Source organism: Tripterygium wilfordii, chromosome 11 (assembly GCF_013401445.1).
Source record: "Tripterygium wilfordii isolate XIE 37 chromosome 11, ASM1340144v1, whole genome shotgun sequence".
In the NCBI taxonomy this organism is placed as follows: domain Eukaryota; kingdom Viridiplantae; phylum Streptophyta; class Magnoliopsida; order Celastrales; family Celastraceae; genus Tripterygium; species Tripterygium wilfordii.
Genome location: NC_052242.1, coordinates 14,313,728 through 14,326,780, shown reverse-complemented (window position 1 = coordinate 14,326,780; position 13,053 = coordinate 14,313,728). Strand labels below are relative to the sequence as shown.

The window sequence follows — 13,053 nt, the reverse complement described above, 5'->3', positions numbered from 1 at the left end:
TAATCCTCATTTATGGCAGTTTCTCCACCTCAGAACTCTTCAACTACCTGAAACTCCTTATCTTCTTCTTCATTTCCTTGTCCTTTCTCTCTGCAAGTACCCACAGTTTACCATACACACAACAACTTGTCTACGGCCAAAGTTTCTTTTGATTCAGAAATGGCAGAACCAAACTCCAATACTCATTTGCTCGAAGAGCTTGAGTCACTTAGCCAATCCCTCTACCAAACTCATATATCTACTACGAACCGAAGAACTGCCTCCTTTGCAGCGCCAAGAACTTCAGTTCCATCCATATCAGCTCTGGATGAGATCAAAACAGCAAAAATTGACGAGAAATCGAATACTAGAGTGCGTTCCAGGCGCATGTCCTTGTCTCCATGGCGTTCAAGGCCAAAACTTGATGATGAGGATGAGCAGAAGAACCAAGGGAAGGTAGAGAGTCAGCCACAAATCAAGATTGTTGATGAAAAGGCAACCAGTACCGCAGAAAAGAAGGGTATTTGGAACTGGAAACCAATCCGAGCTCTTTCACATATCGGGAAGCAGAAACTCAGCTGTTTGTTTTCAGTTGAAGTTGTGACAGTACAAGGCCTTCCATCATCCATGAATGGGCTGCGTCTTTCTGTCCGTGTTAGGAAGAAGGAAACCAAAGAAGGAGCAGTTAACACAATGCCATCGAGGGTTTCACAGGGAGCTGCTGATTTTGAAGAGACCTTGTTCGTCAAGTGTCATGTGTACTACACTCCTGGCAATGGAAAGCAAATGAAATTTGAACCGAGACCATTTTGGATTTACGTCTTTGCAGTTGATGCAGAAGAGCTTGATTTCGGACAAAGTTCTGTCGACTTGAGTCACTTGATTCAGAAATCAATAGAAAAAAGCTTTGAGAATTCTCGTGTTCGACAATGGGACATGAGTTTCAATCTATCAGGAAAGGCAAAAGGAGGAGAACTTGTCCTCAAATTGGGATTTCAAATTATGGAAAAAGATGGAGGTATTGGTATTTATACTCAGGCTGAGGGATCGAAGGCGAATAAATCAAAAAATTTATCATCTTCTTTCGGCCGTAAGCAATCGAAAACATCCTTTAGCATCCCTAGTCCAAAGATGACAAGTAGAAGTGAAGCATGGACTCCTTCACAGACAAAAGCTGCAGCAGATCTTCAAGGAATGGATGACTTGAATCTAGATGAGCCAGCTCCAGTTCCTACACCTGCGCCGCCCTTGGAAAAGTTGGAAAAAGCAGAACCAAAAATAGAAGATGATATCCCAGACTTTGAAGTTGTGGATAAAGGAATTGAGATTGAAGAGAACGAAGAGATTGGCGAAGAGTCGTCTGAAGCAAACACAGATGTAAAGTCAGCATCAAGTGAGGTAGTTAAGGAGGTGGTGCATGATCAGTTACATCTGGTAAGATTAACAGAGCTCGACTCAATTGCTCAGCAGATAAAAGCTCTTGAATCAATGATGGGGGAGGAAAGAACAGCTAAGATGGAAGATGAAACTGGATCACAAAGACTGGATGAAGAGGAAGAAACAGTGACAAAGGAATTTCTTCAAATGCTTGAGGAAGAAGAGGCTTTTGAATTCAAACTCAATGATCCTGAAATTATCCCTCTGCAGCTTGACGGAGCTGATAATTCAATAGAAGCTGACTCAAAGGTGTTTCTTCCAGATCTCGGAAAGGGCTTAGGTTGTGTGGTTCAAACAAGAGATGGGGGCTACTTGGCTGCCATGAATCCTTTGGATACTTTAGTCGACAGGAAAGACACTCCAAAGCTAGCAATGCAGATGTCTAAACCTCTGGTTATCCAATCACAAAATTCCACAAATGGGTTTGAACTATTTCAAAAATTGGCAGCCATTGGGCTTGAAGAGTTCAGCTCCCAAATTTTCTCATTGATGCCAATGGAGGAACTAATGGGTAAGGCAGCAGAACAGATAGCTTTTGAAGGCATTGCATCTGCCATTATCCAGGGTAGAAACAAAGAAGGTGCTAGTTCTAGTGCAGCCCGTATCATTGCTGCCGTTAAAGACATGGCAACTGCAATGAGTACTGGTAGGAGGGAGCGAATCTCAACAGGAATTTGGAATGTGAATGAAAATCCACTTAGAGCGGAGGAAATTTTGGCATTCTCATTGCAAAAGATTGAGGCAATGGCAGTGCAAGCCTTGAAAGTTCAGGCAGATATGTCAGAGGAAGAAGCTCCCTTTGATGTTTCTCCGCTAGGCGAAAAGGGTCATGATCGACCCCTGGATTCTGCTGTTCCAGTTGAGGATTGGATTAAAAAATACAGCTTGATTACTCCCCAAAAAGAAGTAGGGGAACCAACAATCTTTCTAGCAGTGGTTGTCCAGCTGCGGGATCCATTAAGACGATATGAGGCAGTTGGAGGTCCAGTGGTTGCGCTTATTCATGCTAGTTATGCCAACACAAAAGTGGACAAGTATGATGAGGAAAAGAGATTCAAAGTGACAAGTGCGCATATTGGAGGTTTGAAGGTAAGTACAGGAGGAAGGAAAAATATTTGGGTCAGTGAGAGGCAGAGGCTCACCGCAATCCAGTGGCTTGTTGCATATGGAGTGGGAAAGGCAGGAAAAAAGGGTAATACTGTGTTATCGAGAGGGCAAGATTTGCTATGGAGCATATCCTCGCGAGTAATGGCTGACATGTGGCTTAAAGAAATGAGAAATCCAGATATACGGTTTGCAAACTGAAATGAGACTTTCCATTCCACTCATAAGACCTGGAGTAGCCTTCTTGCAATCTGACCTGCATTCCGGAAATGAAGGTTAGAGTAAAAAAGTATTTTTATGTGCACGCATTCTCTGTTTCCTTACAATGGTAGCACCAATTTCCCAAGAAAACCTTTATTAAACAAGGATTTCAAATTTCAATGTATGTGATCTGATGCAGGTGTAAGTAGCTTTATCAAAATATTTTTGTAATGGAAAAACATTCTCAGTTCAGTACTAGTATTGATCCAAAATTTCCCAAATTTATAATTTAAAACATGTGTGAATGGTAAAAGTAGAAGAGATAATGCTGGATCATGGTCAGATAATTGCCTCTTCCAAAAACAATCAGACTCAATTGCATTCCAAGAGAGAGAATCTCTCTTAGGCATTATATCAAACAGTTCCTCCGCTTCCCTCATCCAATCCGAATCCGGGTCAAACCATTCATCATCGTATTCCAATTAAAAACATTATGATACTCAACAACAGCAAAGACAAAAGGGATGCGTCATTTATCAATCCGCAACAGGAACACACATTGATAAGATGGGTTCTGGAGGAAAACGGAAGAGTTCAAACCTGTAGAGATTTAGCCAGGCAGGAAGCTTGCGGGCAGTGGGAATCGAAGCAGAAGAGGCGCATTCTTTCATCTACTCGTAAAATCTGTGCGAGAGTTCCATGGAAGGGAAGTCGAAAGGAAGAAGTTCGTTGCGAATGTCTGGCAAAGGGAGAGCGAGTGACGCAGGGGAAGCCATGGGAGAAGCTTCGAAATCATGAACTGACACACAAGTAATAATAACGGCTTTTGCCTCCCTCTTTGAGATAAAACGACGTGGTTTTTTCTTTTTTTTGTTGGTCCTCACTCCTCTGTAAGGTGAGAAAATGAGTTGCGTAGCAGGTGATGAAACACCATGAAAAACAGCTTCTTAACGTAAGAATGGAAAGATATTCGAGGTTAAATTTTAAGACCAATCAACCCTCAAACATTGCATCTAGCCTGCTGAGGATCAAAACAATGTAAGATAAATGCGTGATAGAAAGTATCTTCATTGTTGTCCTGTTCGAAATCAGAATGATGCTGCTTAGAACAGAAAACATAGGAACAGAGCTACCCCAATTACCAACGCAAAATTGATTCACTAAATAAGCTTTTGGAAACAACGAACAGGTCGATCGTAACAGTAAAACAGAAACAACGAACTATTTTCGACGTGGATGGTGAGGCAGACCAGCCATCCGAAGATATACACAAGACATGCAATGCCGCCACTCTATTTACAATCTGATCTCCACTTTCACAATTGAACTTCAAAATTATGGCTTTATCTTCAAATGAGTATCTGCTTCATCTTCGGCAGTACTTGTAGTTCCAAGGCTCGTGACTATGCTTTCGTTGGAAGCTAGATTAGCTTTAAGGTTTCCCTGTTTCCTCAGACAATGAACTGCTATTGAAGGAATTGGGGCCATCATCCAATCTAGAGGAGCTAGAATCACTGTCTTGACTGCTAGAAGGATTCTGTTTTGTAGGCTCAGACGACTTTGGCTTGAATTGTCTCTCAAAATCTTTAGCACTGCCAGTGTCGATCACTAATTTATTGAGCTTTTGGTCCTGTAAACACAACCAAAAAAACGAGTTATTGAGCGAAAGCACTTGGAAATGGAGCACTAAGTGCACCAGTGACGACGTGTAGGTGATTGTCATCAAACCCTTGATTCAATAATGAGGTTGACCGATACAACTAAAATCAAAATTTTATAGCTCACAAGTCGCAAGAAACAGGTTCATATTTGAAATAATTATCAACTCACATTAAACATAAGCATATGTAAATATCATCTGATCCCATTCATTAATACAGGATCAAACACTAAGCTTGCAACAACCGAGTGCATTTTAGCCACGAAACACTGTCATTATCCAAATTTATTAACCATGAGTAATTTGGCAAGTAAAAGCTCCGTGGGAGTTCTATATTGGCTGCTTTATATAAGCTGCTTAACTTTTGTGATTCCTGCTAAACTTTTAATAAGTGAATAGGGCAAATAACCTTTTCTAGTTGTAACCTTATATCAAATGAGTAAAGAGAAATGAGTACTCACACTTTGAAGTGCTTCAAGCTTTTTCTGCAATGCTTCATGCTCTGCCTGAATACGAAATGGAACACCATGTTTTTGATATACATTGTTCTGGGCCAAATCTTCATCAATGTCACTGGCAGTGGTTGCAAATGGATGATTTGCAGGAATCCATCGGATTGTATCGGGATCAACATCAGGAGGTATCAAGTCCCCTTCCTTTAGAAAAATTGTAGGTCTTTTCCACTGATATGCCCGTGACCTCCTTTTCCGATGGACATTTTGCTCCTGTTCTGTTAGAGTAACCGGAGCCAAGCGATAAACCTTTCCACACATCTCTATGGTAGAATTGCTCTTGCCAACTTTCACCAATGGATTATTGAATGGGTCCTCATACATTAAAGGCTTTGAGCTGTGAGAAAGTGAGAACCACACAATTACCATCCAAAATCGGCACAAGACCAGGAATAATCATGGCATGGCCAATCCAGAAATGGAAACATCATGAAGATAATAACCTGGATTTCTAGACTGCAATCACATATAATTCAGCACTAGCAAGTAACAACTATAGAGAGTCAAAGGAGTCAATATATTAATCCCGACAATACAAGGAGTACCATTAATCATTTCACAATATTAGAAGATTCCGAAAGCCTTAACAGTTCAAACCATAGAAAAGCAAAAAAAATTCCATGCACAAAAACACAAAGCCAACAATTAACAGGGGATTGGAATCAGAATCCTACATGCCTCTTCGATCAGATCTTAGCTGCCCACGTCTGACAAGATCAGCCACAGAGCCAGGATGGCTGTACCTTGCCTTACTTGAGACATACAATCTCACAGTAATAACCAAAACTACAGTTGCAGCAAAAAACGCCATTGCCAAGCTACTTCCAGCTTGCCTTCTCATCTGATACAATCAGGTTTTACCCATCAAAGAATGCAAAAGGTCGATAATTCAATTGCCAAAAAAACCCAAAACAAACACCAATTTTATATCCTTTCCCAACCCAATTATGCAATTATTTAAAAAACAAAAAAGACGAGCTCATAAGGGTAGGATATAACAAGATTACCATAAAAGCCACGGGAGGCAAGGAGCGAATAAGCCCTTGAAAGTTGGCAACTGGGTTTTCCTTAACGGTGCCGTTTTCGTTCTTGACTTGCTCATCTAGGGATTGCTGGTTAACGCCGTTGGAACCGCCAATTGCTCTCAATAGAAACTTCCCACCGTCGGTGGTCACCCGAGAACGGTTTAAGCAACCGAATCCAGTTCTAAATTCCAGCGCAGTAAGGGAGACCAAGTGCTTCCGAGCCAAAATCGACGGCTGCGAAACATACAAAAGAAGAAAAGAAAAAAAATCAATGCTTTAGAGCTTGAATAGCATTGAAAGAGCGAGATTCTCAGATTTAATTGAAAAAGGACCTGAAACGAGAGAAACTGAAGCTGGAGAGTGTAAGTTGAAGCCATCTATGGATGACTTTCGTCTCATGCTACAAAGATTAGGGTTTTTTGGATTTTCAAAAATACACACTTTCTTGTTCTACAGATGAACATGCTCGACCGAATTCACTACGGTGCCAAAATTATGACCGTTGGATGAAACCTAACAACCAAGGGCTAAATGTGTGGCTATATCTATAGTTATGAGGCGCTTTTTTTTTTTTTTTTTTTTGATAAGAGAGTTGACGCATTTTGAAATTTGAACACATTTTTTTAGTAACCCAAAAACTAAAAAAAAAAAACAAAGTAAGTTTTCCCTTTGAACGTTTGATATGGGTCTAAACATGATATCATATTAATAAGTTTAACTTTTGGATATTTGATATAAATCTAAATTTGGGTTGTTATGTATGCACTTATAGGAGTTTCTCACCTGACGATCTGATAAATTAGACAAAACTCTAGCATACGACTATAAAAATATTACTCTCATTGGGAATTGAACTCGGCATCTTTCGAGTCCATATGGTTTGGCCTCGAAAAAATTCACCAACTAATATGACCCAAACTTCCTTTCCAAGCATTTAGACGAACAGAAGAACAATAATACGACACAGATGACCCTATGATAAGATTCCACATCGTGAAAATTAAGGGATGAGCAATAATAGATAAGGAGAACCCACAATCTAACACATTAAGATCGGGTTTCTGGGCCTAAGTAAGGACATTGGGTCGGGAGGAACAAATCCATAAGGGTTTCTGTCCAGAACAGATAATATTTTAATATGTTTGGGCTTGTTGTGCTGTAAATTTATCCAGAGTCTATTCCAATTTATGTGAACACCGAAGGTCTGATCACCCTACGGGAACACTTAAAGGCCATTGAATTCTCAAAATACTGCGAACATGGGCTTGATCTTGCAATTATGGGCCCCTTAGTTGGGCTTTATAATTCACAAACAGACCCTTTCACTTTCAGAGTAATTTAGTAAACTGAAAGTAATAATTTAATAAGTTGCTTTGTGAGGTACTCATTACTTTGAAGCTTTCTCGAGAATCCTACTCGTAGCCATTGAAGGTTTGTGTAAACACGGAACTCACTTTTTCCTTCTTTTTTTTCTCCTCAACTAATCCATTTTTATCCACTATTTGCAGCTTGTTTTCACCATCGGAGCTCATGGGGAGACCTTTGTTTTACAAGTTTTTAACCTGTGATTTCACCACCAATTCGGTATACTTCCTCTCCTGCTAAAGAAATTAGTTTTACAAATGTCTCCATTTTTTTAGCTAGAGAAGTTCATACCTATAATGTTATTATTTGTTTATTCTGAAGTTGCTGCTTGCGGTTTGTGATCTGATTTATGTTTAGAACCCTAAACTCCAAAACCCAATGTACTGAATTGCTTGTGCTTGGTTGTTCTATCTCTCTGTTTGAGGTGTTTTCACGTGGTTGGCTCTTGGCTTTGTATTCTCCTTTTCAACATGTTCTATGAACAAATTAAAAGGGTGTCCTGTTGTTTTCATTATTAATTTGCTTGTATGTTAATGAATGAGAATCTATTTACTGCCATATCCTCAAAAGGCCCTGGTTTACTAATTACTAGTGAAGCTTCGCTTCTGTTATTGCTGATTGATCAAATTCATGCGTGCTCAGAAAATCATAAATGACTTACTTGCACTCTGTGTGTGTGTGTTGTATGCCATGGAAAGGTAGAGGAACTTGGTGACAGTTCTGGATTTTGCTTCCTTACAATTGATTTGACCGGTGATACCTTTGCAATTCAAATCTATTTGCTTGTATTTGGTCATATCGGCACCAGTTGAAGGAGGGAAAATCTGGGGAATTGGAAGGTATTATAAGATTCCAGGGGAGCAGGATCCATTTGCGTAGATTGTGCTGCTTGTCCTTAGTTCTTCATGATTGTGAACAAGCGATGCACATTGTACATTGTGGAAGTGAGGACTCTTTTAGTGCTTATATACCAATAATCTCTGCTCTGAAATGGTTCTTCTAGGAACTTGGGATGTTTTGTTCTTGTCTGAATTCTCTGATTTATATATGCACGTTATTAATTTTATCTCATGGTAGAATTGCATCCAAATGTAGCAAGTTCCACCAGATTTTATGAAGCATTTCCATGGAGCATGGCCTCAAAAGTGCATAATCTGGAGTCCTCTTGGTAGATCATGGCTTGTTGAAATGGTAAACCTTAATGATAGCTTATTTTTTGGAAAGGGGTGGAAAGCATTTGTTGAAGACCATTCTCTAGAGGAGGGAGACCTCCTTCTCTTTAAATATGATGGGAATTTGGTATTTGATGTTAAAGTGTTTGGAAAAAATAGATGTGAGAAGTCCATGGCTCCTAGGAAAGATGATCATGAACAAGTTGGGAAGGCCAAATCCTATTGCAATACAAAGTTCCCTAATGAAAAAGAAATTGATTATGAAAGGTTAGTTGAAGCATTATTGGATGGTAGTCAAACACCCAATAAGAAGATAAAGACAAAAGAGGGTAATCCATCAAATGAAGCTAGGAATTTGAAGAGGGAAGTTGAATTAGAATATGCAGATGATAGTTCTTCTGAAGGTGATGCTGCATCTAATGAGAAAAAGAGGGAGAGAATGTCCCCGTCGATGTTTTCAAGCAGAGTCTTTGCGCTTTCATGTCAAGGTTTGGAGTTTCTTTGTTTCCTTATGCACATGAAATGTTTTGGTTGTAATTTTCAGAACTTGTTGCTCAGTATATATAAGGACTTGGTCTCGCAGGGTCACAAAAGGGAGGCAGTCCCTCCACCGATGAAGCTGGTCGAAGAGATATACCTTGCAACTCTGAAAACCTTTCTTTCAGGGTTACAATGAAGCCCTCTCACGTAGGTCTTTGTCGAGGAGGCGGAGCCTCTTTGGTAAGTTTTTAAGCAACCAGTGGCCTGTTGATGCTTCCTTAAACCTCATAATAAGAGTATGCACTGGCCAATGATAGGAAATATAAGCTTGTCTTTGACTTGATTTCACCAGTCTGTGCCTTCCAAGTTTATGGCGACGAATTTCTCCATTAAAGATGAAGATGGCTTCATTACCGTAGAAACGGATGGGAGCCACAGAAGCTGGTCTGTCAAGTATTGCACAACTTCTCGAAAACTGAGCCTGGGGTGGCTTGATTTCGTAAGAGACAATCATGTGGAGATGAATGACGAGTGTGAGTTCGAGGTGGACAAGGAGAAGGTAAATACTTTGAAAGTTAGCATACATAAGAAGTAACTGTAAATGTACAAGATGATGGATGAGCTGCTTCTGTTTTGTTGATGTGCATATGCTATAATGCTAGTACTAGAATTTTGCTTTTGGGTACATTCTCAGCTCAGGTCGATCTTGATTCATGGAGAGGTGACAAATTTTATGCCTTGGAATTCCCAATGAATTATTACTCTCTAGCCACACCTTGCCATTGTAACCTAATCAAGGTGATAAAGATCAACATAACTTCATATCTTCTTCTTTGCTTTTGCATCTGCAACTTGTTCACAATGCACGATCTCTAAGGTGTGTCTCTCTATGTTGATGTGAATTTCCTATGGGTTTTCATTTTTTTCACATTGCTTTTCCTATTTAGAATTTCTGGAATATGCATATTGATTTAGGGACTTCTTTAAGAAATGAAACATGAGGGGAATTGAAAGTTTTGTTATTTTCCTTTCATTGATGACATGGACTTGGAAACATAGGATATGAGTGGAGACATGGTCAATGCCGAGTCAAAAACGCACAATATAGTGCGTATTGAGACTTGGAGGTAGCCTAGCACATTCGTAGATTTCTATATTCAAACTATAAGAAGATGCATTGCCCACTGAGACTTCTTTTTCTGTGTGATAAAAAGTATTCTATGTTGTTAAACAAGACAAATTTATTGTTCTACTTGCCTGCCTACCTACTTACTTTTGATAGGGCATGGATGGCTACCACCATTTTATTCAACGGCTCCCAAGAAGATGGAATATGCTGTTTTCTTCAGTTAAAAAATACAAATAAAAATAAAATAGTGGGCTTGCATTTGCATGATCTTTGTTAAATGTTAGGTCAAGACAAGATGGACTTTCTTCATTTGTGCTTTAACTTAATCAGTGGATCCTTATCTTAAGATGTTAAATTAATGTTATCTTTTTGGGGATTGTTGGTGGTTCATTAATTGTTAGTATCAATTCCAATTCCATGACTTAGAAGAAGCTTTTTCCTTGTTCAACGACTCCAACTACCCCATTTCCATTTGTGGCACTCTTCAATCACACCATTGTTTATTGCTCTTACCTTAGTAGACATAGAACGTAAAATCACCAACACTTTTATAATTTTCTTTCACCTTTTACTCTTTCATGTTCTTGTATTTTCAATAACAAAAGAACAAAAAGAAAACAAGACGAAACTATTTACGACATTTAGGCAAAGTATTGAAGGAGGGTTTGCAATGATTGAGGAATAGTGGGTTAGGGAAGGAAGGATCTCAAAGAAAAATTATTACTATTATTATTATAATTTTTCTATAGGAATGCTCCCCCAACTATTCCCTCCCCTATTATCTCAAACCTTACTCATAGCTAAGACAAAGAGGATCTAACCATTTGGGTTATAGCTTAGTTTGTTTGGTGGATTTTTATAAGGTAAAACCGTATAGATTCGGGACACTTGAGTTCGATTCTCACGGAGAACAATATTATTACGATCACGCGCTAAGCGTTGGCCAATTTAACTATTGTTATGCGAAAAACTTTCGTATACGCGGTGGTGTCGATCTTAATATATGCTCTTAGTTTAGGCCTATAGAAATGTCTAAATTTGTATTATGCGGTTTTGTTTTAAAAAAAATCCAGCAGCGTAGATGGTGTGGAGCATGAAAAGGAGCCATGTTGATAGGATTCCTTCAGTCGCATTAGATGGTTACAGGTTATAACATACAACTCTCCCCCATTAACAGTTTAACTACTCCCAAAGCGCGTTAAAAAAATATAAGAAATATATATATATATATATATATATATATATATATATTATTTAAACCATTTTTGCGTACCCAATGGCCAATGGTTGTCTTCCAGAGTGAGAGAGGAGAAAGAGAATGCAACGAGATCCGATGCATCACAAAATTATGTAAGTGAAATTACCTAAAGGTCCAGAGGTAGGTAGTAAATTTTCATTTCTTCTTGTATGCGAATGTTGCTTTTACAGAGAGCTTCCAATGCAATTACATTACAAACATGTACACAATCTACACATCCACCAAATCAAATTACACACACATTTTTTCAATTTCCTAACGATCTCTTAAATAGTTACACATCCTAATCTAATATCAAATACTAATTTTTTTAAATTCAAATCAAGCAAGAGCTTAAGAGGCTAAGGCAAGAACCTATTGCCATCATCTTCGCTCTCCTTCATTCTGGCCTCCGTTTCAGCACCGGAGCTGGCACCAGGTACGCCGCCACATTTCTGGCAACGAGTCACCACTAGTATCTTCCGGCATGAAGGACAAGACGAGTGAGACCCCAGCCAAGTGTCGATGCAGGACACGTGGAAGGCGTGGCCGCACTGCGGCAGCACACGGATCTCGTCCCCTTCCACGAACTCCGCCAAGCAGATCGCGCAGTCGGGGAATTTCGTTGAAGACTCCGCCGAGAAGGTGGTCTTAGGTAAGGACCGCAGGATCTTCTTCTTAAGCCCCTTGTTGGACGAAGGATGAGGCAGCTGAGAAGAATTCCCGGTCATTCCGGCGGCAGACGAGATGCGACGGAGCCAGGCGCAGCGTGCGACAGCTATGAGTCCAAGCACACAGATTAGGGCGCAGAGGATAGCGGCCAGGATAACCACGAAGTCGGAGTCCACGGCGGGGGGTTGCACCGTGGTGGAGTTAGTAAGGTTTTCTGTAGCATTCGCGGTGGTTGGAGTTGTCACCGACGAGTTGACGCCGACTAGGAACCGGAAGGTGCGAGTCATGTGAAGAGAGATGTTTTTGTCTTCTTGTTTCCCCTTCTGAAGAGTGTGGTGTAGAGGTGCCTTCGCCTTTTGGCTCTAATATGGGTAACGGGGATGACGTGTCGGGATGCCATTGAATGGGTTTTAATTTAAAGTTGTGGATTACTTTATTATTTGTATTTTGCAAAGGATCTCAACTCTTGGTATACAAGTTATTTCAACTGTTGAGTTATACACACAATATTTGATGTGCATTATGAGAAAAATGTGAAGTTCACGAATTCACTTTAATCTTGTACGTTCAACTCAAGAACTGAGATAACATACATGGATACCAACTATTAGGATCTTTATCGTTACTATTACAATAATTGATAAGGTAATGTCGACTAGTTTAGGAATGATACAAATCTCAACAATTGGTTATTCCAATTATCCAAGTTATTGAGTTGGACGCACACGATTCAAATGAATTCGTGAACTTGACATGTCTCGCATGATACACGTAAATACTGTGCATACAACAATGTAATTGGTATCATTGAGGTACCAACAGTCAGTCATGACTGTTACAATAATTGATAAAGTTGTGTCGACTAGTTAGGGGCAGACACAATCCTTTATCCTTAGCAGTTTTTGATCAGTCTGTGACTTGTGAATAAAGGCTAATTAATTACACTTTTTGTATCAACTTGGGAAATCTAATATGGAATGTGCCTGTTAACAACTATACAAAATGTTGCCACGTGGTCAAATTAGAGATTTGGAAGATAGTCTTGTTTGATGATTGATTAGATTCACGACTTGTTAAGTT

General features: G+C 39.6%; 4 protein-coding genes across 9 annotated transcripts; 2 read left to right on the top strand and 2 right to left on the bottom strand.

Annotated features, from left to right (window-relative positions):
- The first annotated feature begins 122 nt into the window (after positions 1-122).
- On the top strand, positions 123-2,973 carry LOC120009161 (protein PLASTID MOVEMENT IMPAIRED 1). Its single transcript, XM_038859627.1, has one exon. It carries the CDS (start codon positions 160-162, stop codon positions 2,719-2,721), a length of 2,562 nt encoding a protein of 853 aa, XP_038715555.1. The 5' UTR covers positions 123-159; the 3' UTR covers positions 2,722-2,973.
- An 800-nt stretch (positions 2,974-3,773) lies between these two features.
- On the bottom strand, positions 3,774-6,422 carry LOC120009164 (protein MULTIPLE CHLOROPLAST DIVISION SITE 1-like). The gene is made up of 5 exons (XM_038859633.1): positions 6,251-6,422; positions 5,901-6,152; positions 5,568-5,734; positions 4,843-5,230; positions 3,774-4,351 (listed from the first exon to the last, which is right to left on the bottom strand). Exons 1-5 carry the CDS (start codon positions 6,293-6,295, stop codon positions 4,154-4,156), a joined length of 1,050 nt encoding a protein of 349 aa, XP_038715561.1. The 5' UTR covers positions 6,296-6,422; the 3' UTR covers positions 3,774-4,153.
- An 857-nt stretch (positions 6,423-7,279) lies between these two features.
- LOC120008431 (B3 domain-containing protein Os03g0620400-like) lies at positions 7,280-9,762 on the top strand. Of its 6 annotated transcripts, none has more exons than XM_038858750.1 (5): positions 7,280-7,349; positions 7,427-7,502; positions 8,379-8,943; positions 9,039-9,175; positions 9,253-9,435. In XM_038858750.1, the coding sequence occupies exons 2-5, from the start codon at positions 7,449-7,451 to the stop codon at positions 9,259-9,261; spliced, it is 765 nt and encodes a 254-aa protein (XP_038714678.1). In that variant the 5' UTR covers positions 7,280-7,349; positions 7,427-7,448; the 3' UTR covers positions 9,262-9,435. The 6 variants fall into 6 exon arrangements, with proteins under 6 accessions (XP_038714678.1, XP_038714673.1, XP_038714677.1 ...); XM_038858745.1 differs by having other exon boundaries at positions 7,287-7,349; positions 9,288-9,762; XM_038858749.1 differs by lacking the exon at positions 7,280-7,349 and having other exon boundaries at positions 7,413-7,502; positions 8,508-8,943; positions 9,288-9,762.
- A 1,673-nt stretch (positions 9,763-11,435) lies between these two features.
- On the bottom strand, positions 11,436-12,479 carry LOC120009639 (RING-H2 finger protein ATL80-like). The gene has a single exon (XM_038860292.1). It carries the CDS (start codon positions 12,258-12,260, stop codon positions 11,664-11,666), a length of 597 nt encoding a protein of 198 aa, XP_038716220.1. The 5' UTR covers positions 12,261-12,479; the 3' UTR covers positions 11,436-11,663.
- Between the last annotated feature and the right edge of the window lie 574 nt (positions 12,480-13,053).

Excerpts from the sequence above, each read along its gene's own strand:
- LOC120009161 (XM_038859627.1), top strand. The coding sequence starts at position 160 with ATGGCAGAACCAAACTCCAATACTCATTTGCTCGAAGAGCTTGAGTCA.
- LOC120009164 (XM_038859633.1), bottom strand. The coding sequence starts at position 6,295 with ATGGCTTCAACTTACACTCTCCAGCTTCAGTTTCTCTCGTTTCAG. Across the intron at positions 6,153-6,250 it reads TTCAGTTTCTCTCGTTTCAG|CCGTCGATTTTGGCTCGGAA; the intron begins GTCCTTTTTCAA and ends TATGTTTCGCAG. Across the intron at positions 5,735-5,900 it reads TGCCTCCCGTGGCTTTTATG|ATGAGAAGGCAAGCTGGAAG; the intron begins GTAATCTTGTTA and ends TGATTGTATCAG.
- LOC120008431 (XM_038858745.1), top strand. The coding sequence starts at position 7,449 with ATGGGGAGACCTTTGTTTTACAAGTTTTTAACCTGTGATTTCACCACC. Across the intron at positions 7,503-8,378 it reads GTGATTTCACCACCAATTCG|CAAGTTCCACCAGATTTTAT; the intron begins GTATACTTCCTC and ends ATCCAAATGTAG. Across the intron at positions 9,176-9,287 it reads GAGGAGGCGGAGCCTCTTTG|TCTGTGCCTTCCAAGTTTAT; the intron begins GTAAGTTTTTAA and ends TGATTTCACCAG.
- LOC120009639 (XM_038860292.1), bottom strand. The coding sequence starts at position 12,260 with ATGACTCGCACCTTCCGGTTCCTAGTCGGCGTCAACTCGTCGGTGACA.